The 23636-nt window shown below is 41.0% G+C and overlaps 2 protein-coding genes across 2 annotated transcripts; both read left to right on the forward strand.

Annotated features, from left to right (window-relative positions):
* Positions 1–1921: 1921 nt before the first annotated feature.
* Positions 1922–2893, forward strand: LOC125395946 (olfactory receptor 52L1). Its single transcript, XM_048427700.3, has one exon. It carries the CDS (start codon positions 1943–1945, stop codon positions 2891–2893), a length of 951 nt encoding a protein of 316 aa, XP_048283657.3. The 5' UTR covers positions 1922–1942.
* Positions 2894–22260: 19367 nt separating this feature from the next.
* Positions 22261–23191, forward strand: LOC148121543 (olfactory receptor 56A4-like). Its single transcript, XM_087907691.1, is given in 2 exon segments — positions 22261–22640; positions 22642–23191. Coding segments are annotated over 2 exon segments (930 nt in total).
* Positions 23192–23636: the final 445 nt, after the last annotated feature.

Below are 23636 nucleotides of genomic sequence, written 5' to 3' on the forward strand. Positions count from 1 at the left end.
TATGTGTTTCCTTAGCCAGTCATATGCAGGACCAGTTGGATTCCAGGTATGCTGCATCTTGCTCTGGGAAGTCTCCCATAAGACATCATCCCCACTATTCAGGGGCTGGATGATCTTATGGAGCAAGGTATCAGTGCAGGGACACAGCCGTGAGAGAATTATAAGTGAGGACAAAGAGAGACGTGTCAGACTGCCCTACAGCTCCCAAGCACGACTGGACAAATGACAGATGGCTTGGGCTGGATCTGCATAGGTAAAAGGGAACCACAGCTCCGGTCCTTTCCTAACTGTCCTCCACTTTCTGCTCAGAGAGGTAAATGCATCTTTCTGTTCGTATGCCTCAAGACAAAGGTTTTCTTCTTTTCAGTAAGGGTCACAGAAGACCACTTAATTACACAAGCAGCTCCAGACCTTTCCTCTGGACACATAAGTCACAGAACAAAAAGAGGCGTCTTGGGGCTGAGGAACAGCATCATCACCCCTCATTTACCCTGGTATTGGTCCTGTAAAGCTGTGGACAGGCTTCCCACATGCAGAGCTGTGCATTAGCTTCTGTGCTGAACAAAGCAAAGCAGGCCGAGGCTTGCACCAGAACAGGATAGCTAAGAAGGAGAACAAACTTTCTTTTCATGTGGAGCACCAAGCACCGATGGAAGAAGCATCGTGCATGGTTAGAATACCACAGATCTCTCAGCAGACTGCCACTATTCCTTTATTCTTAAAGGCTGGGAGTTGTGCGTTTACTAAGCATTTTTAATTTTTAATTAAAATTAGTAATTTTGTAGTTACTATGGGCAAAGTTTGGGGCAATATCATAGTCATTGCTGACTTAATTTAAATCACTCAGAATGATCTATAAATGCGGGATCCCCGAGAACTGAGTCCTGTCTGACTCTTTAAGTGTATGTGTATGAGTCTCAGAATAGATTAATGCGATTTCAGCATTCATCCTTTTGTTAAGGCAAATATAGTCACAAATGTATCACCTAATCTTTCATTGAAGTGCTTTAGCGGTGAATCACAGTCACCAGATTCAACAGGGCACCTGTTTTATTTACCTGTGCCCATTGTTAACATTAATGGAAGGAACCATGGTGTATTTTGCAAGACAGCAAGAGCAGACATTTGAAACACAGAAGGATATTTTTAGATGAAAAAGAAAGAAAACACATTGGGATGTCATTCTTTAATAATCTTTAGTAATAATATTAGTAATAATGAAAGCCATATCTTGTGGAATAATGCCAGTCTAGACTTGGAATGCATAGGTTGATCAATACTCAGATTAAGCTGTGTGGCTGATCTTTAGTTTACTGTCAGGTGAGAAATGAAAGCTTAGAAATTTTCAGTAGCCTGCCAAAGTTTTATTACTAGACTATAAAATAGACACGGCTTAAATTTAATTAAATCTGTTGTTATATGCTATGAACAGTCCACCAGGCTGGCTTGTGGCTACCGAGTTAATGAGATCTGATTCTGTCTTTTGAAATAAAATACCACAATACTGAAAGGGTCTTTATGATGCTGGTAAATCAGAATGCCAATGATAAACATAGACAGATCATAAATACGGACAGTATTACCAGGGTTGGCAAACCACTGTGAATCCTTCTGGAGGAGAAGAGGACACTGAGCTCTGAATTTTGATTGATGAGAAAGACCAATTGAGACAAGAGAGGAAGGAGAAAGAAGCATAGAAGCTTTGCATAATCACCTGTATGGTCATATAATTACAACAGCAATGCGAAGTGACAGCAAAATATACGTGTAATGGACAAAACCACTAGGTTTTCTTCCTTGAATCTAAGTTTATTCCCTCTTGTTGCAGCTTAAGTCACCTCATTCTCATGAATGATAGCCAGATCTGCACAGTGTCTTAGCATATGAAGAATGGAGAAGTCATGACTTGAGTGTCTTTTACTCTTCCTCTACACTGCTGATCATGGCCCTTAGCAATTCCAGCTGGAGGCAACCCCAGCCCTCTTTCTTCCTAGTAGGAATTCCAGGCTTGGAGGAAAGTCAGCACTGGATAGCATTGCCCCTGGGTGTCCTTTACTTCCTCGCTCTAGTGGGCAATGTGACTATTATCTTCATCATCTGGACGGACTCATCCTTGCACCAACCCATGTACCTCTTCCTGGCCATGCTCGCTGGTATTGACCTGGTTCTGGCCTCCTCCACTGCACCCAAAACCCTCACAGTGCTCTTGGATCTTGCTCATGAGATTGGGTACATTGTCTGCCTGACTCAGATGTTCTTCATCCATGCCTTCTCCTCCATGGAGTCAGGCATACTTGTGGCCATGGCTCTGGACCGCTATGTCGCCATCTGCCACCCTCTGCGCCATTCCACCATCCTGCATCCAGGGATTATAGGGCGCATTGGGATGGTGGTGCTAGTCCGGGGACTGGTCCTCCTCACCCCCTTTCCCATCCTATTGCAGAACCTTGTCTTCTGCAGAGCCACTGTCATAAGCCATGCCTATTGTGAGCATATGGCTGTGGTAAAACTTGCCTGTTCTGAAACCACAGTGAATCGAGCCTATGGGCTGTCAGTGGCACTGCTGGTGGTCGGGCTAGATGTCCTGGCCATTGGCGTTTCCTATGCCCTCATCCTCCAGGCAGTGCTGAAGGTCCCAGGGGGTGAAGCCCGACTCAAGGCCTTCAGCACATGTGGGTCTCATGTTTGTGTCATTCTCATCTTCTATGTACCCGGAATGTTTTCTTTCCTCACTCACCGCTTTGGGCACCATGTTCCCCATCATGTCCATGTTCTGCTGGCCACGCTCTACCTCCTTGTGCCCCCTGCCCTCAACCCTCTTGTTTATGGGGTGAAGACTCGACAGATCCGCCAGCGAGTGCTCAGGGTGTTCTACATAAAAGCATCAAGCTGAGCACGTTCTAATCACTGGCTACAGAGACTCCTGCCAAGGACTCAGCCAAGAGCTCATGGCCGGCATGGAGTGTATGGACAGAAGCCATTCTGCAGTGAATTCTCCTGCTCCTAGTTGTCTGTGCAAAGAATACCCACAGACATGTGGCTCAACATAGTGAGATGGATCTGGACAACTGTGTTCATATATATTCCCCTTTCATCTTATTATTCTTTCCTACTCCAACAATTCCCCACTGTTGTCAGGGGAGCTAATGGTTAGAATATTTTATTGCTTTAATCTAATAACTGATGTGTAATACTGTCTGGAAGGAGAATGGCAAATACCCATCTGTGCCTGCTTTGGAATTCAGAGTGTCTTCACAGTCTCCAACCCAATGTAGTGGCTGCATCTCACTGTCTCACAGAGTCTCTTAAAGGAGACACAAAGGTCACAGGCTGAAGTGCCACCTTTCCTTGTAATGTGGATGTTACTTACTTTTTCACGTACAACAAGCATAAGTGATTTAGGCCTGCATGCAACTTATCTTCAGAGGGACAAGATTTTCTAGAAATTATTATATTTGTACATAATGATTTTCTTTTTAAAAAACTCGTGTTAAATTTTATTTATGGTTTTTATTCAGCATAAACAGAAGACAAGACAAAGCATTAGCCACACATCTTCTTTTGGTATATTGTACATTATTTTAATCTATTAATGCTGGAAAATTGCACTACGTGCTGGTGCGCAGGTTCAGTAAATGTAGAAGCAATTTTGTTACTTCGAATGAGTTTCTCTCTTGGAGATGGCAAATGTATTGTGACGTCAATCATCTCACCTACTTCTGAGGACTGGAACCAGGTAAAAATTCGCTGGAGGACTGTCACACTTATAACATATAAGATATTTTATATGATATTTTGGTCAGTCCCAGCGAAGACACAGTTTTACTCCAATGGATGAAGATGTTTGGGAGAGGAAGGTAGGCTGTTTTGGGAATTCACTTTAGAAGTGATGAAGAAGACGGTTAGTGTTTCTGCTCTGAGCATTCTTTGTACATTTTACTATGGATGAGTGATTTTCTTTCAGAGAGCCTGAACTTCTTTGGTTTGGCTGGTATCTTTGGGCGAGGTACTGAGCATTGATATGAGGTATACAAAGCCCAGGTATTGCAAGGAGAGAGGGGTCCTTTGCCTTGCTAGCTTGCACTTGAAATAACCACACAGAAACTGTATTAATTAAAACACTGCTCGGCCATTAGCTCTATCTTCTTATTGGATAACTCTTACATATTACTTTAACCCATCTCCATTAATCTGTGTATTGCTACATGCTAGTGGCTTACCAGAGACTCTAACCAGCATCCATCTCAGGCAGAAGATTCATGGCTTCTCTGACTCTGCCCTTCTTCCCAGCGTTCAGTTCTGTCTTCTCTGCCTACCTAAGTTCTGCCCTATTAGGTCCAAAGCAGTTTCTTTATTCATTAACCAATGAAAGCAACACATGAACAGAAGAACCTCCTACACCACTCAGGCAGAATTGTATGTTTTTATTAGGTAGGTGTCTAGAATGTAAACTCTGTAAGTTGTCCTAGGGAAAGCCAGGCTATGGCACACTATAACCATTACGGGAAAATCTTTTTGACTTAGAGGCATTTTGTTTCACTAGCCTATATCAGGAAAATTGTTCTCTTCTTCATTACTATTATCACTGGTTGAAGATGAGAGAGTAGCATTATGGAAGAGCCTGTGCCTCTGATACTGTCTACGTAACAAACTTCAACTTGAATCTGAAACAGAAATAACTTTGTATTTGAATTAAGCCATCATGTATTTGGGAGGTCTTTGTTACAACATACTAACCTACAACTTAAAAAGTGTGTACTGGAGCTGGTGAGATGGCTGTTTAGTGAGTAAAATGATTGCCACACAAACATGAATATCTAGAATTAATATAAAGCCATGTATGGTGGAATGTCTAATTCAAGTGCTATTCTGTGTGATAAAGGCAGCAGCTTTGTGGGCTAGACAACCTGGTGTATTCAGTGGTGAAGAGAAGACCCTGTCTCAAGTGGGATGGAAGGTGAGGATTTGATCCCTGAGGGTATGGGGAACCAAAGGTTGATGTCAGCTGTCTTCTTCCATCACTCTCAGTTTAATTAATTAATTTACTTATTTTGGAAACAGGGTCTCTCATTACATCTGGAGCTCATTGATTGGCTACACTGGCTGGCCAGTGAGTCCCTGGGTTCCTCCTTTCTCTACTTCCAATGCTGGGATTACAGGCACATGCTGTCATAGCTGGCTTTATTTTTTTAAATGTGGGTACTGAAGAGGTTAACCCTTGTCCTCAGACTGTGCAGCAAGCACTCCCTGCACCAGCTTCTCTCTTATTCAAAAAAAAAATCTCCTAAGTAGAAGCCAGGGCCATGCTGCTCTCTTAAGCAGCTGTTAATGACTGAATCTGGTGATTGGATTTCAAAACTATTAAATTAAAGCCATTTGAAATACACAGAACACTGAAGCATTTTTAACAAAATACCATCATATTTGTTCTGTGAAACATCTCTTTAATGGAAAATTGAAAATATTAAATAAGTGTGTATTATATGGCATTATAGTCTACCAAAGAGTCAGTGAATGGTGGGACTCAGGAACTACTGGACAAGGAAAGAGATTATAATTTCTTGTAAATAATTTCTTTGAATATTGAGCAGAACTTGATTATCAGTTGAATGCGTATTGAAAGGGAGAGACAGAGAATGAATGAGAGAGAGAGAGACAGAGAAAGAGAGAGAGAGAGAGAGAGAGAGCTATATTTCATGCCTGCATGATTACACTCCTTGGGTTTCATCATCTCAGCTCTGACTGTTCAGGGAAGGATGCTTCTCTTCCTATGGCTGAGGTTAGAGATCCGGCTCCGTGGACCTGAATGGGATTGATCTGGAGTCCTATAGCCATTCAGTTGCCATTTAGTCGCTCTTGCTTAATTCTTTGAGAAATGCTCACAGTTACATGGTATTGTACATAAAACACACACTATATTTGGTCATGAAATTATATAACTGCCTATTTTGACACACAGGAAGAAAATTTTACTAGCCCCTTCACTTAAAAAATTCCATTTAATCTTGAAGATTCTGTTCAGTCATATCTCACTCTATTTCTGGTTTCTAGACCCCACTGTCCTTTCCTGTGTACTTTCTTCAAATCCTTGGGTACATTTTGCAATTCTCAAAGCACTCTGACATTGGGTCCCTCAGAGTTATATTTACTTTCATAGTTTTGGGTAGTCCTTCCTCAGATTTGAAGCTGTGTCTATGGCTCATATTTCTCCTGAGTGATTGGAAGAACGGGGTTCATATAACTCCTGACCCAACCGTTAGCCCCACGAGGTGACACAAGTTAGACAGTGATGTCTGTGTAAGCAGAAGGTTAGCTTGTCAAGATAGGGTACCACTAAATTCACCTTCTTACTTAAAACAATTGGAAAACTAAGTCGGCATCCAGCAGAGGCATTTACATATCTGTGTTTCCTGTGTTACCTGTGGCCAAGCTATAGAGCCAGTTTAACATCCCATCAACAAATAAATTATAAACTCAGTATACACACAGCAGAGTTTTATCCATCCATAGTGAAATTATGTAGCGTTGTTTTTAACTAAGTCTTTATTGTTCTATTTTATCAATAAAGATTCAAGAGCCAGATGTGGAGGTAAAAAGTTGATAGCTCAGAGAGGCAGAGAAAGTACTCTGATGACCTTCTCATTTGCCATGGTCGCAGAAAGAGGACTTTCTCCTACACTTCTCAAACAAAAATTCCTCCAACAGGATGACCCACCTTCTACTTTCTGTGTGTCTCTCTGTAGCTACCAAAGTTTCTTCCCTTCTCTCCTGGCGATTCGCAGGGCCGTGTGACCTCCGGCTTCCTGGAGACTCTGCACTAGCTCTGGCTTGAAGGGATAACCTAGCTAGAACCTGGTTCTCTTTGTTATGGTGATTCCACTTGTATTCAAGGTCTTAGCAGTGGGGCCAATAGCCTGCCTCCCCTAGCTGACCCTGCCCGAGGGGCCGGGAAGCTTTAATCTTCTCCTCCTGCTTCTGGTTGGGAGGAGGCTTTGCATTTTCGGTCCTTCTAGCCCACTGGTATAAATACCTGACTTGAGTTTAATAAAGTTGCCATTTACTCTTGTGAATGAGCAAAGGTTTCTTTTGTGCGTGTCTCTTTTTCAACCCTCAGGACAATCGTCCCTTCTCGTGGGCCCGAGTTCAGGAAGCGAGCAGCCTGGGTCGGGCGTGGGTATCCATTGGAAAGTGATGACTCTTACATCTCTCTATCCTCCTGACTTTCTCTACTCTTTATGGTTTCTTCCTGTCAACTGGTTGCTTGCTCCACCTCTTGCCCTGTTGTTGATTTTATATACTCCTGTTTACAATATTTAAGTAGAAAGCTGTTGAATTAAGGTATGTGCTAGGGCTGAGCCGCACCATGACTAGAAGCAGGTTTTCTAGTCATTAACTGTAGCAGACTTTCTTTTGGGCCACAGCTAGCTCCCAAATCACCACATGGAGATTTGCTATTAGTTATGAAGGCTCAGACTCACCTTTTCTCTTTTAAAAATATGTTTCTCTTTATCTTTGTTTTGCTTCAGAGCTTTTTAACCTTTCTTTCATTCAGTGTATCTTACATTTCTGCTTCTCATGTCTGACTAGCTGGTCACTGCCTGGCTCTGGTCATGGAAATCTCCCTCTCTTTCTCCCTTATACTTTCCTCTTCTTCTCCTTGAGGTTAAATTTCTCCTTCTACTTATTCTTTCTGCCCACCAGCCCTGCCTATCCTTCTACTGCCTAACTATTAGTTGTTAAACTTTTTATTAGACCAAGTAAGTACCTTAGGCAGGCAAGGTGAAACAGCAACACTTCTTTACTTAAGTAAACGAATGCAACATACTTTTACATAAGTAAACAAATTCAACTTAAACAAATGTAACACATCTTTGCCTAGTTAAAATAATATTCCACAACAAATAACACAATCTCAGGGTTCGTTGCATGATCAAATACTGGTAAGATTTCCCTCTTTTTTTTCTGAATAAAAAGGAAAGGTCTTATCTCTAACAGTAAAAATATTGCAATAATGAGGCTGTTTCTGTCAAGTTTTCCACAATGTCCAACTTGATTGTATTTGGTAGTTTTAGGATTAAGTATTTCTGAGTTCAAAGTTTTATAAAATGTTTTTCTGTGGAACAATCATTTTGTACACTATAAACATTTGTCACTCAAATTGGTTTAATAAAGCACTGATTGGCCAGTAGTCAGGCCAGAAGTATAGGCAAGGCTACCAAACTAAGGATGATGGAAAGGAAATGGTAGAGTCAGGAATCACCAGCCAGATGCAGAGGGAGCAAGAGATGAATGTGTCATGCTGATAAAGGTACTACCATGTGGCAGAGTATAAATAAGAAATATGGGTTAGTTTAAAATGTAAGAACTAGTTAGTAATAAGCCTGAGCTATTGGCTAAACATTTGTAATTAATATTAAACTTCTGTGTGGTTATTTGGGACCAGGAAATTGGGACAGGAAATATTCAGTTACTATGTTTGTGTTAGTCTTCTATAAACTCAGTGATTTGAATGTCCTGAGCAGTTTGTAATCTGAAGTTTATCTTTGGGTAGTGTTTGTCAGCTTAGTGGCATTGTCACAATCCAGATGGAATTATTGTTGCATGCCCCATCATCTTGGAGACCCCAAAAGCTACTATCAGGAATGGTCAGGGTTCATGGTAGAAAACTTAAACATTTTAAATGTCATATTTAACAGATCTCTGAAAGATTAGAGGACCACCATCTATTAAGCACATTCAGGGTATACAAATTTAGTTCCCAGTTACCTACTTTAGATTCAAACCTGAAAACACATATAGGAGCTAGATAAAGCTTATTCCTAGAATTAGTTAGTATTCTGTATGACCACTAATATCATGGCATATACTAGGCTGTTTTGAGATTTCTTCTGCTAACAGAATTGGTCCAAAACTCTTTACTTAACTCTCAGGCAGACTCTTTGAACAAGGACAAAAGACAGCCACTTTTTTCATCAAAACACCGCAAGAAATATCTCTAGAAAACATACTGAAATTCTCCTGTGAAACCTCTTGAGTGACCCCCAACCCAACATTTCAAATAACTCTTAGTACTGCTGTCTTCCATGCTCCTATTAGTAAGGCTCATTAAGCAATGCTTAAAGCATTCCACTGCTTTCCCAACCCAAAGTACTAAAGCTCAAATTCCTCCAAACAAAAGCATGTCGGGTCTATTACAGCAATATGCCAGTCCCTGGTACCAATTTCTGTCTTAGTTAGGGTTTCTATTGATGTGCAGAGATACCATGACCATGATAACTCTTATAAAGAAAAACATTTAAGTGAGGTGGCAGCTTACAATTCAGAGGTTCAGTCTGTTATCATCATGGTAAGGAGCATGACAGCATGCAGGTGGACATTGTGTTGGCTACACCTTGATCAGAAGGCAGTAAGAAGAGGACCCAAGGTCAGAGTGCTTTGAAAACTGCAAAATGTACCCAAGGAATTTGAAGAAAGTATACAGGAAAGGACAGTGGGGTCTAGAAACTGGAAATAGAGTGAGATATGACTGAACAGAATCTTCATGATTAAATGGAATTTTTTAAGTGAGGGGTCTAGCAAAATGTCATTCCTGTGTGTCCAGATAATCAGTTATATAGTTACATGACCAAAAACAGTGTGTTTCATGTACAATATCATGTAACTCTAAACATTTCTCATAGAGTTAAGCAAGAGCAACTATAGGACTCCAGATCAATTCCATTCAACTCCACAGAGTTGGATCTCTGACCTCAGTCACATGAAGAGAAGCATCCTTCCCTAAAATTTCAACTGCAACTTCAGGAACCACACAGAGTCCTGTGTCAGATTATGACATTGAAAGGGTTCTTATGTACCATGATGGCCAAGAAATAAAAGATTTTTCTGTAGTGTCTTTCCTTCCCTTCCAACTCTGTTTAGGAGTCAGTCTTTTATACCAGATCCCTATAATTTCTATCTTCTCTAAAATAATTCCCTTCCACACAATCCAATTTACTAGGAGTTCCATAAACAGACTTCCTAAAGCCTCAGATCCTTACCCTTGGAGACTTCGCTTCCCAAGCCAATTGGGTCTAGGAAGAGGTAAGAATAAAGAGCCCCTATGACCCTCATGATTTCTTCACCAAAGTCTGGGTTGGGTTACTGTGACAGCAGATGTATCTGTGAGTTTCAGGGCCAAAGAAGGAGGGTAAGACTACTGGACTAAGTCGGTTGAATAGCCAGTGGATACAGCAGGCAAGCATCTTATGGGTCTCTACTGAACAGGAAGTAGGGGAAGGGTGTGGGCGCTGTGAGGACTGTGGATGAATTAGCACCTCAAGTCTGAGCTCACATGGAGATACTTCCTGGGTGGCCTTTCAGCCATCTGCTTTTGTACAAGGTTTCCATTTTCTTGTGTGAAGGGAGATCAGGCGAGTTACACATGCTTCCTCCTGTCCAGCTGGGAGAAGAAGCCTGCAGTGGGGTTAGGGTGTAGGAATGGGATAAAGCCAGATATGGCAGGTTCAGTTTGTCACTGGCCAGTGAGCACAGGAGGCCTGAGAGGCTCTGACAACCCTTGTTCCAGAAGAAAAACTTCAGATAGAAGGTGCTTTGCTTAGGAAAGCCCCCATGGGAACGTTTTCTCGTATAAATTCAAGACTAGGTTTTTGAAATTTCTCTCTGGTAGTCCAAATTTCGCCTTTTGACCCAATGTAGCCATTCACATTCTTTGATATTTTTATTTTCTGCAGAATGTACACCTATAATTTGCAAAAATGATCATCTTAGCTGGGTGATGGTATATGACTATAATCCCAATATTTTGGAGGCTGAGAAAGTAGGATTAAGAGTTCAAAGTCAGCCTGACAGTTACACTGAAACTGTCTTCAGAAACAACAAAAACAGCCAAGCAGCCCTCTACTACGTAACAAAAACAAAACAACTAACACCCAGCCAAACACACAAACAGCTCCCCAACCCATCCTAGAAACTACACCATGAAGGTACCTATGACTGTGTCTCAGCTTGCTTTGGATAGAACAGAGTTGAGAAAGATCCCACCATATGATTATACCTGCCTGACACATCCCAGACACTAGTCAATTGCCAGTTAATAGAGTCCACCCCATTTTAGAATTCTGCAATTTTTTTTTATATTGTAAACCACAAAACTAACTTCAGAGTTTGCTTCCTTTCTCAGTTCTGTTTCTGACTCCCATTCTCTAGTGTGAACACCACAGAATGGGCTTCGTAAAGTTAGAGTCCAAGTGATGTCACTAGGTGTCACCAGTTCCTGGTGTTCTCACAGGTTACCAGGCTCAGTGTAGGTGCTAGATGATGCAAGCCAGATACGCAGAGAGGCTCAGAAGCAAACTCACATCCAGTTAAAATCAACAGGAAGAAGAGAGAAAGAGCAGCCTCTCCTGTCCTCAGGTTCCCACACTATGACAGTGTTCTCTTAGCAGAAGCCTTTGAATGCTCCGTTGGGTAAAGTGAAGCAGGATTTAAAGTTGTTGAGATACACGTTTTCTAAGTTTTTTAGAAAATTATTTTTTAATAATTTATTAAACATTTATTTTTTAACTGCATGCATGTGTGTGTGTGTGTGTGTGTGTGTGTGTGTGTACGTGCATGCGCGCGTGTGTGTGTCTGTGTGTGTATGTGTGTGTCACAGGTATATGGATATTAAGGGAATCCAGAGAAGAGCATTGGATCCCCTGGAGCTGCGGTTGCTGGTGCTTGTGGGTTCTGGGAACTGAACTCTGGTTTTCAGGAAGAACAGGAAACGCTCTCGACCTCTGAGCTATCTTCCCATTTTCCACATTTTGCCAGTTAATGGAAAATCTATGAAGGACCACTTATTGCTATAGGCTGGCTGGGACCTCAAGTTTGGGACATCATGGTTGTATAGCCACCAAAGCTAAGCAACATTAGCACTATTGCCAAGAAGGGGACTCTACATTATTGATTATGCAACAGTGCCTCTATGTGGCCATGAGCTGGAATAACAGTACAGGGTTCAATTCCAGTTCTCCACTGATGATTCATGTTTGAGTGAGGGCTGACAATCAGTTCTCAGAAATCACTGAGGGATTTCTAAAACTTAATGGGTGGACCAGCAGCTTCGTGAAGATTCCGTACTTCCTGCTTGTAGAGTCTGTGGGAATTTTAGTGGTTAATTTAATAAATAAAAGACACTAAAACTCACTAAACTTCTTTTCTCTGGTGGCATTTAAAGTCACTGTCAAGCCAATAAGTCAAGTGTTCATCAGGACAGTATATATCCTTGGCATTTCACAATCTATAACTTTACCAGTTTATGTCTTGTGATTATATTTAATTTACAAATTAAATATATAATAAATTTATTTATTCATTTAATTATTGAAGCAGGGTCTTGCTATGAAGCCTGGAACTCACTGAGGCTCAGGTTGGTCTCAAAATTGATATTCTCATGCCTTATTCTCCCAAGTTATAGACCCAGAGATCTGTGCAACCATATGTAGCTATAATAACATTCATTTAGTTCTTCATATATAGCTAAGTATTAGTTATTGATGTTTTAGAACATGGTTAGTAGAGGCCCACCCACCACCTCCCAACTTGGGTGGGTGGGTGCCACTATGATGAATAAATATATGTGGTGGAGAGAGGGGAGAGAAAGAGAAGAAGGTCATTCCTGGGTTTGTGGTCCTACTACAGCTGGGGTCTGTGTTGATGTTCTAGGACCATGATGAACTGGTTCCACCCCTTGCTGCTGCCACAAGCTACCCCTTTCTTAGGTAGCTTGGAAAAGCTGGTCCCTGTGGTGTACAGATGCAGGAGAGCTTTCCCTGCCTCTCTCTGGGGCTGTGTGGTTGAGCTGGCCCCTATGAACATAGATACAAAAAGCACTCAATAAAATACTTGCAAACTGAATCCAAGAACATATCAAAAAGATCAGCCGCTATGATCAGTAGGTTTCATCCCAGAGATGTAGGAATGATTCAATATATGAAAATCAATAAATGTAATCCACTACATAAGCAAATTAAAAGATGGGAAACACGTGATCATCTCACTAGGTTCAGAAAAGGGCTTTGACAAAATCCAACACCTTTCATGATAAAAGTCCTGGAGAGATTAGGGATACAAGAGACATATGTCAACATAATAAAGGCTATTTATAGCAAGCTTATAGCCAATATCAAATTAAATGTGGAGAAACTCAAATAATTCCACTAAAATCAGGAACAAGATAAAGTTTTTCACTCTTTCCATATCTGTTCAATATAGTACTAGAAGAGTTAGCCAGAGCAGTAAGACACCTGGAGGAGATCAAGGGGGATACAATCTGGAAAGGAATAAGACAAAGTATCATTATTTAAAGATGATATAGTATACATAAGTGACCCTAAAAATTCCACCAAAGAACTCTTACAGTTGATAAACACTTTATCAGTGAAGTATCTGGGTACAAAATTAACTCATAAAAATCAATAGCCCCTATAAATGAATAACTAATGGGATGAAAAAATTGTGGAACTGACACCTTTCACAGTAGCCTCAAATAATATAAAATATCTTGGGGGTAACTCTAACCAAGCATGTGAAAGACTTGCATCACAAAATCTTCAAGTCAACAAAGCTTGAAACATCAAGCTGTGACAGGACCAAGCTCCCCCTGCCCCCTGCATTGAGGCTGGGTGAGGCAAGGCAACCCAGCATGGGGAATAGGTTCTCAAAAGCCAGCTCAAGTGCTGGGGAAAGGTCCTGATCCCACTGCTAGGAGCCCCACAGACAGACCTAGCATTACAACAGAAACACATACACAGAGGATCTAGGTTGGTCCCATGCAAGCTCCCTAGCTGTCGGTCCAGAGTCTGTGAACTCCCAGACAGATCAGCTGTCTCTGTGGGTTACACCTTGTGACCTTACCCCTGGCTAGTACAATCCCTCCTCCCTCTCTTCAACAGAACTTCTGGAGCTCAGCACAGTGCTTGACTGTGGATCTCTTCATCTTCTTCCATTAGTTACTGAATGAAGCCTCTCTGATGACATTAGGGTAGTCATTAATCTGATTACAGGAGAGGAGGAAGGGAAACTGTAGTCGGAATATAAAATGAATAAAAAAAATTCAAGTAACAAAACCCTTCAAGTCATTGAACAAGACATCAGAAAATGAAAAGATCTCCCATGATCATGGGTTTTTAGAATTAACATAGTGAAAAGGTCCATTCTACCAAAAGCAATCTACAGAGTCAATGAAATCGTCATCGAAATTCCAACACATTTTTTCACAGATTCTGAAAGAACAATTCTTAGTTACATAGGGAAAAACAAAAAACCCAGGATAGCTAAATCCTGAGCAAGAAAATAACTGCTTGAGATTTCACCATCCCTAATTTCATGTAGTACTGCAAAGCTATAGTAATAAAAACAGCACAGTATTGGCATAAAAATAGACAGATTGATCAATGGAATAAAATTGAGGAGTTCAACATAAATCCACACTTATATGGATACCTGATTTTTAACAAAGAAGCCAGAAATATACACACTGGAAAAAAGATTACAACAAATGGTGCTGGTGAAACTAGATGTCTGCATGTAGAAGAATGCAAATATATCACATACTTATTAACCTGAACAAAACTCAACTCCAAATTAATCAAAGACCTCACCATAAAACCAGGTACACTGGACCTGCTAGAAGAAAAAGTGAGGAATAGCCTTGAATACATTGACACAGATGATTTTTCTCAACAGAACATTGTTATTACAAACACTAAGATCAACAATTAATAAATGAAAACTTGAAACTAAAAGCCTTCTGTATGGCAAAGGAACTGCCATTTGGACAAAGCATCTGCCTACAGATTGGAAAAAGTTTTTTTTTAACCAATTTTACATTCAATAGAGAGTTAGTATCCAAAATATATAAAGAACTCAAGAAGCTTGATATTAAAACACAAATAAGTTCAATTAAAATAGGATACAGATCTAAACAAAGAATTCTCAATAGAGAATTCTCAAATGGATGAGAAACACTCAAAGAAATATTCAATATGAATAGACATCAAGGAAATGAAAATCTAAACTACTTTGAGACTCGATCTTATATCTGTTGGAATAGCTAAGATCAATAACACAAGCGATAGCTCATTCTGACAAGAATGTGGAGCAAGGGAAATACCCATCCATTGCTGGTGGGAGTGCAAACTTGTACAATCACTATGGAAATCAGTATGGTAGTTCCTCAGAAGAATGAAAAATGATTTACATCAATATCCAACTATACCACTCTTAGGCATATACCTATAGGACGCCTCATACTACCACAGTGACTCTTGTTCAGTTGTGTTCATTTATTCATGCTCCATTCATCATAGCCAGAACTGGTAACAACCTAGCTGTCCCTCAACAAAAGAATGGTTTTAAAAATGCAATACTTTTGCACAGTGGACAATTACTCAGCTGTTAAAAATGATAGCATGAAGATTTTAGGCAATTAGATGGAACTAGAAAAGGCTCATCCTGAATGAGGTAACCTAGAACTAGAAAGAAACATATGTTATATATTTGCTTATTTGTTGATATTAGTCATTAAATAAATGATAATTGTCTTAGTTAGTTAGGGTTTCTATTGCTGTGAAGAGACACCATGACTATGGCAACTCTTATGGAAAAAAAATTCTTTGGGGGTAGTTTATAGTTTCAGAGATTTAGCCTATTATCATCATGGTGGGGCATGGAGGCATGCAAGCAAACACGGTGGTGAAGGAGCCGAGTGTTAAATCTTATCCTCAGACAACAGGAAGTGAACTGTCTCACTGGGTGTATCTTGAGCATAGGAGCCCTCAAAGCCCATCCCCACAGTGATGCACTTCCTCCAACAAGGTCATACCTACTCCAATAATGTCACATCTCCTAATAGTGCCACTTCATATATGGGCCATTTGCTTTCAAACCACCACAATAATCAAGCTACAATCTTTAGATACAGAGAGATTAGGTATAGAAGAAGGGACTAGTGGGCAGGGCACATGGATCTCCCTTCAAGGGGTAAATAAAATAGATTTTTATAGGTGTACTGAAGGAGTGAAGTGGGGGCAGGAATGGGTAGGATTAGGTGGGAAGGATAGAAAATGGGTTTGAGGGAGAGAAAGCAAGGACAGACAGCTACAACTGTGGTACATTTGAGGTGCAGTAAGGAAATCTGGTGCAGTGGAAGCTTCCTAAAATATATGAAGGCAATCCTAAAGAAGTCTTCAAATTTTGAGGGACATGGAGTACCAACTGCCCCTCTCTTGTCACTAAACAAAGCTTACAGAATCAGGACTGGGTTACTCAACTGAGTTGTTGGGTCCCATGGAAATCCCCAAACAACCCAGGCTGTTGCCTGGTGCGGGAGAATTGTCTGTATTCTGTCAATTATATTTTAAATAAATGTTGATTGGCCAGGCAGGAAGTATAGGTGGGAAAACCAGACAGGAAGTAGAGGTGGAGCAAAGAGAATGGGAGTATTCTGGGAAGCAGGAAACTCCCTCCGCCACTCATGCCCAGACCACCGAAGAAGCAACATGTGAGCTGACAGCTGGAAAAGGTACTGAGCCACATGGCTAACACAAACAAGAATTATGGGTTACCGTAAGATGTAAGAATTAGTTAATAAGAAGATTGAGCTAATGGGCCAATCAGTTTATAATCTTATGGAGTCCTGTGTGTGAATTTCTTTGGGGCTTGCCAGTTGTGGTGGCGCACGCCGGTAGGATTTGCTGAAGGAGGCAGAGGCAGGATAGAAAACCCAAACAAGCCAGCCCCTCATGTTACAGTTGCCAAAACAATAGTTATTATCCCCAAACTGACACCAAAGCCTCATTGCCAAGGACAGCACCAACACAACTCACTGAACACTGAGAGGTCAAGTTGATGCTTATACAGAACCTTCACCCCTGTGTTCTAGTGTCTCTGGTATGTGAAGGCACTCTGTATGCTATCTAAAGGGAAGCACAAACACAAGCCCATCAGCAAATCCTTTGATTTACCATTTGTCCTGCCTGCACAGCATGCTAGGGCAATGGTGACACAAGCTTGTGGGTATAACAACCAACCAAGGTCTAATTTGACTTAAAGCCATTCCAGGAAACGAACCCATACCTGACACTGCTTGGGTGAACAAGAACCAGAGACTGGATAGTCCAGAGATGTAGGTGTGGCCTTAAAAGTAAGAAAACAGTGCTGGAAAAAATGACTCAGTGATATTCTACTACACTCCTAGATCAGTGGCCTATCCAGTCACCACCAAAGACACTTCCTCCATTGTTACCATTGTTCAGATGGTAACAAATATAGAAACCCACACAGAGACATTATGCAGAGAGAAAGAGAGGAGAGAGAAAGACAGATGGACCTTGGAAGAACACATAACTCTAAAGGGGATGTCTCTAACAAATCCTTCTCCTCAGAGCTCAGAGAATCCTGTGGAAGAGGAGGTGAAAGAGTGTGAGAGCCGGAGGGGATGGAGGACACCAGGAGAACAAGGCCTTAGAGATCCACTGAACTCACAGAGACGGAAGCAGCAAACATGGGGCCTGCACGGATCTGTACCAGGTTTTCCACATATATGACATAGCTTCTAGTTTAGTGTTTTCATGGAACTCCTGAGTGTGTGAGTGAGTGGATCTCTGATTCTTATGCCTTCTCATAGGACTTTTCCCCCCTCCTGTTGGCTTGCCATGTATAACTTGGATGTGATTGTTTTATTTTATTATATTTTATTTTGTTATATTTTGCTGTTATCTCTTAGAAGTCCATTTTTCTTTAATGAGACAGAAAGGGAGTGAATGAAGATAGGAGGGGAGGTGGGGAGGACCTGGGAGGAGTAGAAGAAGGGTAAAGTGTAACCAGCATATAGTGTATGAGAAAACAATCTGTTTTCAATAAAAGGGAAAATACCTTATGCATTGTTATTCCCACTTTTTTTTCAAATAAGGAAAATTTAGCAAAAGATTAATTATAATTTCAACTAAGCTGGATGAGATTCATGTATGATCTCTGGTTGTCAGTTCAGTCCCTGTAAGCCCCTAATAGCCTAGGTTAGTTGATTCTGTGGGTCTTCTTGTTGTGTGCTTGATCCCCCTGGCTCCTGCAATCCCTTCTATCCCCCACCCCGCAGGATTCCCTGAACTTTGCCTAATGTTTGGCTGTGGGTTCCTGACTGATTTTTGAATTTGTAAGATGATTTAAATTCTCCATGTTTCAATTTGTTACAATATATAAACGAGTATTTTTATATTATGCAATTGTATCTATGAAAACACTAATTACCTTCAACTAAAATCACTTAATAATTTTTCCCTTCCTTGTTATCCTTCCCTCCATTTATCCCTCTTACGTCTTTTGTAAGCCTTTAAGTGTAAATTGTAGGAACTTAGGACTGAGATGTAGCTCAGAGGCAGAGGCAGAACACTTGCCTAGCATTCATGAGGTCCTGAGTTTAATCCGGAGCATAGCTCAAACAGTAGTATAGATTTTACATAGGCGTATGATGTGATGTTCTTCCAGCTATGCACAGTGAACTGAGTACTAACTTTGAGATAACCCATATACCCATCTTTTCACAGTTTCCATGGATTTTGCATGTGTGAGTGTGTGTGTGTGTGTGTGCTGAGAATACTTAGTCAGTGGAAGTGATTCACACCTGTGATTCTCAGGAGACTGAGGCAATAACATGATTGTGGTATTAGGCACTATCAAAAAAAAGAATGGAAAGGAAAAGAAAAGGAAAGAAAGGAGGGAAGGAGGGAGGAAAGGAGGGAGAGAGAGACAGGAAAGAAGGGAGGGAAGGGGAAGAAAGCAAGGTAGGAAGGAACCAAGAAAGCAGTGCCATAGGAAATGTGAAGAATTCTAAGCCTGAGTGTGTGCTCTGGGGCTCTCTCATCATTCTGCATTGAGCCTTTGAACCCTACAGCTTCCATCTCCCTATTCCCCCACTCTTCACCGCTTAGCAACTGCTACTTTATTGTCTGCTTCCACAAATTCAATGCTTTTAGATTCTGCACACAAAGTGGGCCTACACAATAGATTTGTCTCCCTTTCTGCCACATTTTACCTAGTTTAACACCTTTTTCTTTATTTAGACTCTACAGGTGTTGCTGGTCTTTGGTACCTTTCATAAAAATTGCAACACATTTTGTAATTTTGTTCTCTTGGGAAATAGACCACAAGGCCACTTTTCCCGCTAGCTAGTAAAAGCGCTAAGTCCATGACCAACAGGGAGAAAAGATACCCAAAGGAGCCTCTGATACCATGTTGCAGCCAATAGCCAGAGCGGAGGCCGTTCTTCCTCTGAAGCTACTGAGTCTCAGGTGTGGAAAGGAATCAACACGAGGCAGACACTGAGGAGGGAGTGGAGTCAAAGACAAGGTGTGACAAGGAGGTAGACCTCCTTCGGTAGGGTTTAGAGTGTAGGTGCCGACCCTGCCAAGGCACTTGGATGACGATGCAAGGCACACTGACCTGGCATCTTAAGAGATAAAGCGGAGTCATCCATGTCTAGTGGACCCAACATTGATGTAAACTCAGCCCCATCATGTGAGGACGCAGAGAGAGGTACAATCTGTACTCCAGGAAATGGGACTTCACCCATTTCAGTTGCTGAATTTTCTGATCCCCTAATCTTACACTTATTTACATACTGTTAGTAATTACTGTTTGTGGTTTATGCACTATCCAGTGTATAGGATTCTGAATGGGCTGAAGTAATACCTATAGCTTATCACTTCCTTTTTTCAAATATTCCATGATTCTCTGTAGTGTCTATGCGCACCTTCAGAATGATTGCTAGGGATCCCCCCAGGCTGCCACAACCCCGGAGCCTGCTCAGTCATTTTGTATAGGATTCTGAATGGGCTGAAGTAATACCTATAGCTTATCACTTCCTTTTTTTCAAATATTCCATGATTCTCTGTAGTGTCTATGCGCACCTTCAGAATGATTGCTAGGGATCCCCCCAGGCTGCCACAACCCCGGAGCCTGCTCAGTCATTTCCCCCACAGAATTTAGCACTCCCAGGTCCCAATGCCTCATCCTTTATCGTTACTCAGCATCCACCTAGGTAGGTGCTTCTGCTCTTGCCATTCCTGAAAGCACAGCCCTCAGTTTCCTTCTTTCTGCATTCTGCTCTGATGGCCCTAACTTACCTCTCCTGACCGAGTAAGACCTCGGTAAATCACAGCCCCTTTCCCTTCTTACGGTTGCGTGCTTTTTGCTCTATTTCAAATAAGACAGTTGAACACCAAGACTTTTTCCTTCGGGAATCATATGCTGCATCTAAGTCAGAATTGGAATGCAAATTGGCATGAGACCAGTTTTTAAACCGTATCATACTGATTCACTCAGTGCTTTTTCTCTCCCATGGTTTAATAGTCACTGTTACAGCACCCACATCTACTGCAATATGAATGCCCGCAGGTCCAATCTTTTCATTAAGTAAGCTCCCTGAAGACAGCAACTTTTGCTGTATCCTAAGATTCTCACTGTTTAGACTGGGACTAGAAAGCACTTTTTTTTTTTGACTTATTCAAGCGAATCAAGTTGCTCCAAGTAATTACACTTGAGGTCAGTGGAAGGGAAAAACCCTTAGAAAGTATGGGCATGTTTCCCATCCATCTTATCTCTTAGATTAACACTGAGAGTCATTTTAATGCTTGCATATACCTGTCATTCCTAAGATATTTAATATAATCTGTATTTTGAAAGCCTGGGATATTCAAAATTAAAGTCCTTAAGTCAAACAATTGTTTGCATTGTCTTCTCTGGCAGCCAGACTGATGACTTCTCATACACACCACTACCACTGAGTCAGTGGGTCTAGTGGGAAAGCATGTAGAATCAGTGATTCCAGTCGCACTGTGCACATGGCACTGGGCCTTCTCTTTATTTTGCCGCTAGTCCCTGGCTCCTTCTTCTTTGGCTATTGTCATTACCATTACCCTTTTTAGAGTTTGACAAATTTCTTTATTTAATAGGGAAACAAAAATGGTGGTCAACAAAAGAAAAAAAAAACCTTTCAAAGTCCAGGTTTTCAATGACACTGAATAACAGAAACATTCTTATGGAAAAAGAATAAGTAAATTGAATTTATGTTCTAACTACATCATAGTATAGATCAGAGACAGCTATGGTGAGAACAAAGATACTTGCTTCATAATCAGATCACTGCAGACTAAGAGGAGCAAAGGTAGGCAGTTTATAGATTTTCCATACTGTGTGTTAACCTCAGAGGACAGGAGCACGAGAACAATGTAACCCTGGACACAGTGACCCTGCGTCTGTTTTCTCATTTGATTTTTTCCAAAACGATGAGAAAAGCATTTTCATTTAAAAACTTCAACTTTCTCACTTTCAGGCATATTATAATTTGAATGGTTGCTAGAAAACTGTCTGAATACTTTGCAAATTTCTTAGGATTTTGCGTTTCTATGGGATTATTCTGTGTGCAAATGTTGTTGTCTTTGCATCTGCATGCGTTTCTTATGTTTTTAAATTGACTCCCCCCCCCCCCCCCCGTTTGCTGTTTTTTTTTTTTTTTTTTTTTTGTGGTGTGGATAGGAGGGTGGGTGAGGATGTGGAAGGAGCTGAGGGATGTGAAACCATGACCAGGATATATTATATGAAAAAATCTATTTTCAATAAAAAAAGATAAAAAATTTCTCTGCCCATAACAAGTTAACTTTTGTCTTTAAAGTTTCTTTTCCCTATCCCCATTTCTCACTGAAATTTCATTATTTCTGACATACAAACTATAACAGAAAATCATCTTTGGTGCTGCGATGGCACTGAGTGCTTTGCTTCCTCTTTTTCAGCTCATCCCAACATTGCCTTTGCCAAGGGCATTGGTCAATAGGGATGGCCAGGATAATGAATGTTTAAATCCTTTTCTTTAAAAAAAAAATTTTAAAATGCATGCACATGTGTGTATGTGTGCACCGATGTGCTTTCCCATGTGTGTGCTTGGGAAGCCAAGGTTGATTTTGGATGCCATTCACTGACAGACATCTCCCGACCCTTCAGTATTTTTTAAAAGAAGGAAATGAATATAATGAAAAGAAAGTATTCAACACAGTGCTTTTTAGTGCATAATGGTGATGATGATTATGATTTCAAAACTTCACTGGGGCAGGTTCAAGCATGATGGAAGCTTGAGCTCTATTCTATCCAGAACATATATTTTCTATGTTCATTCATTTCCTTCATTTTATGAATCTCTTGATTTCTGGCTTGATTGGCAGTTCTTCAATGGCATTATTCAGTAACAACTCTGAAATTTCTGTCTCTGAATTCTTCCTCATTTGCTTTCCTAACTACCAGACCTGGCAGCATTGGCTGTCCCTGCCCCTCAGCCTCCTCTTCCTCCTGGCCATGGGGGCCAATGCCACCCTTCTCATCATCATCAGGATGGAGGCCTCTCTGCATGAGCCCATGTACTACCTGCTCAGCCTTCTCTCTCTGCTGGACATTGTGCTCTGCCTCACTGTCATCCCTAAGGTCCTGGCCATCTTCTGGTTTGACAACAAATCCATAAGCTTCTCTGCCTGCTTCCTTCAGATGTTTGTCATGAACAGTTTCCTGATGATGGAGTCCTGCGCCTTCATGGTCATGGCCTATGACCGCTATGTGGCCTCTGCAGTACCCATCCATCATCACTGACCAGTTTGTGGTTAGGGCTGTCATTTTAATTATAAGTCGGAATGTCCTTTTTGCTCTCCCTGTCCTCATCCTTTCTACCAGACTAAAGTACTGTGCTCAGAACAGCATCAAGAACTGCATCTGTACCAATCTGTCTATGTCCAAGCTCTCTTGTGATGACATCACCTTCAATAAACTATACCAACTTGTAGCAGGTTGGACTCTGCTGGGCTCTGACCTCATCCTCATTGTTCTCTCCTTCTCTTTTATATTCAGTGTTGTGCTCAGGATCAAAGCTGAGGGAGCTATGGCCAAAGCTTTAGGCACATGTGGTTCCCACTTCATCCTCATCCTCTTCTTCAGCACAGTCCTGCTAGTGCTGGTCATCACTAACCTGGCCAGGGAGAGGATTCCCCCAGATGTCCCTATCCTGCTCAACATCCTGCATCACCTCATCCCCCCAGCTCTGAACCCCATTGTTTATGGGGTAAGAACAAGGGAGATCAAACAGGGAATCCACAACTTGCTGAGGAGGTTGTAAGAGGTACTCAGTGCCTTTAGAACTGATAATAAGTAATAGGGAATAGGAAATCATTTTTGTATTAGAAAGAAATTAAGAATTTAAATCCTAAACAACTTTTGACTCTGATTTTACAAACATCTTAGGCAGCATGAAAAGCATTCACTTATAAACCCTTTTCTTTTTGTCATTTAAAGATGGAATCTACCGAGTCTGGTTATGTATATTATTGTATTTTCTTTGAATTTTTGACTGTGAAGGAGCTAAGTAACATATATATATATATATATATATATATATATATATATATACACTTTAATATTATTTTGTCTTCAAAATATGGATCTAAGGATGGATCTAAGGATGTGTTGCTTTGGAAAAGAGGTTCATCTTTTGTTTCCACAGGATGAAAACCTGTGGAATCCTTCCAGACTAATGTGGTTTGATGGACCAAGATCCCCTGAAA

Source organism: Myodes glareolus, chromosome 7 (genome assembly GCF_982192425.1).
Source record: "Myodes glareolus chromosome 7, mMyoGla1.1, whole genome shotgun sequence".
NCBI lineage: Eukaryota > Metazoa > Chordata > Mammalia > Rodentia > Cricetidae > Myodes > Myodes glareolus.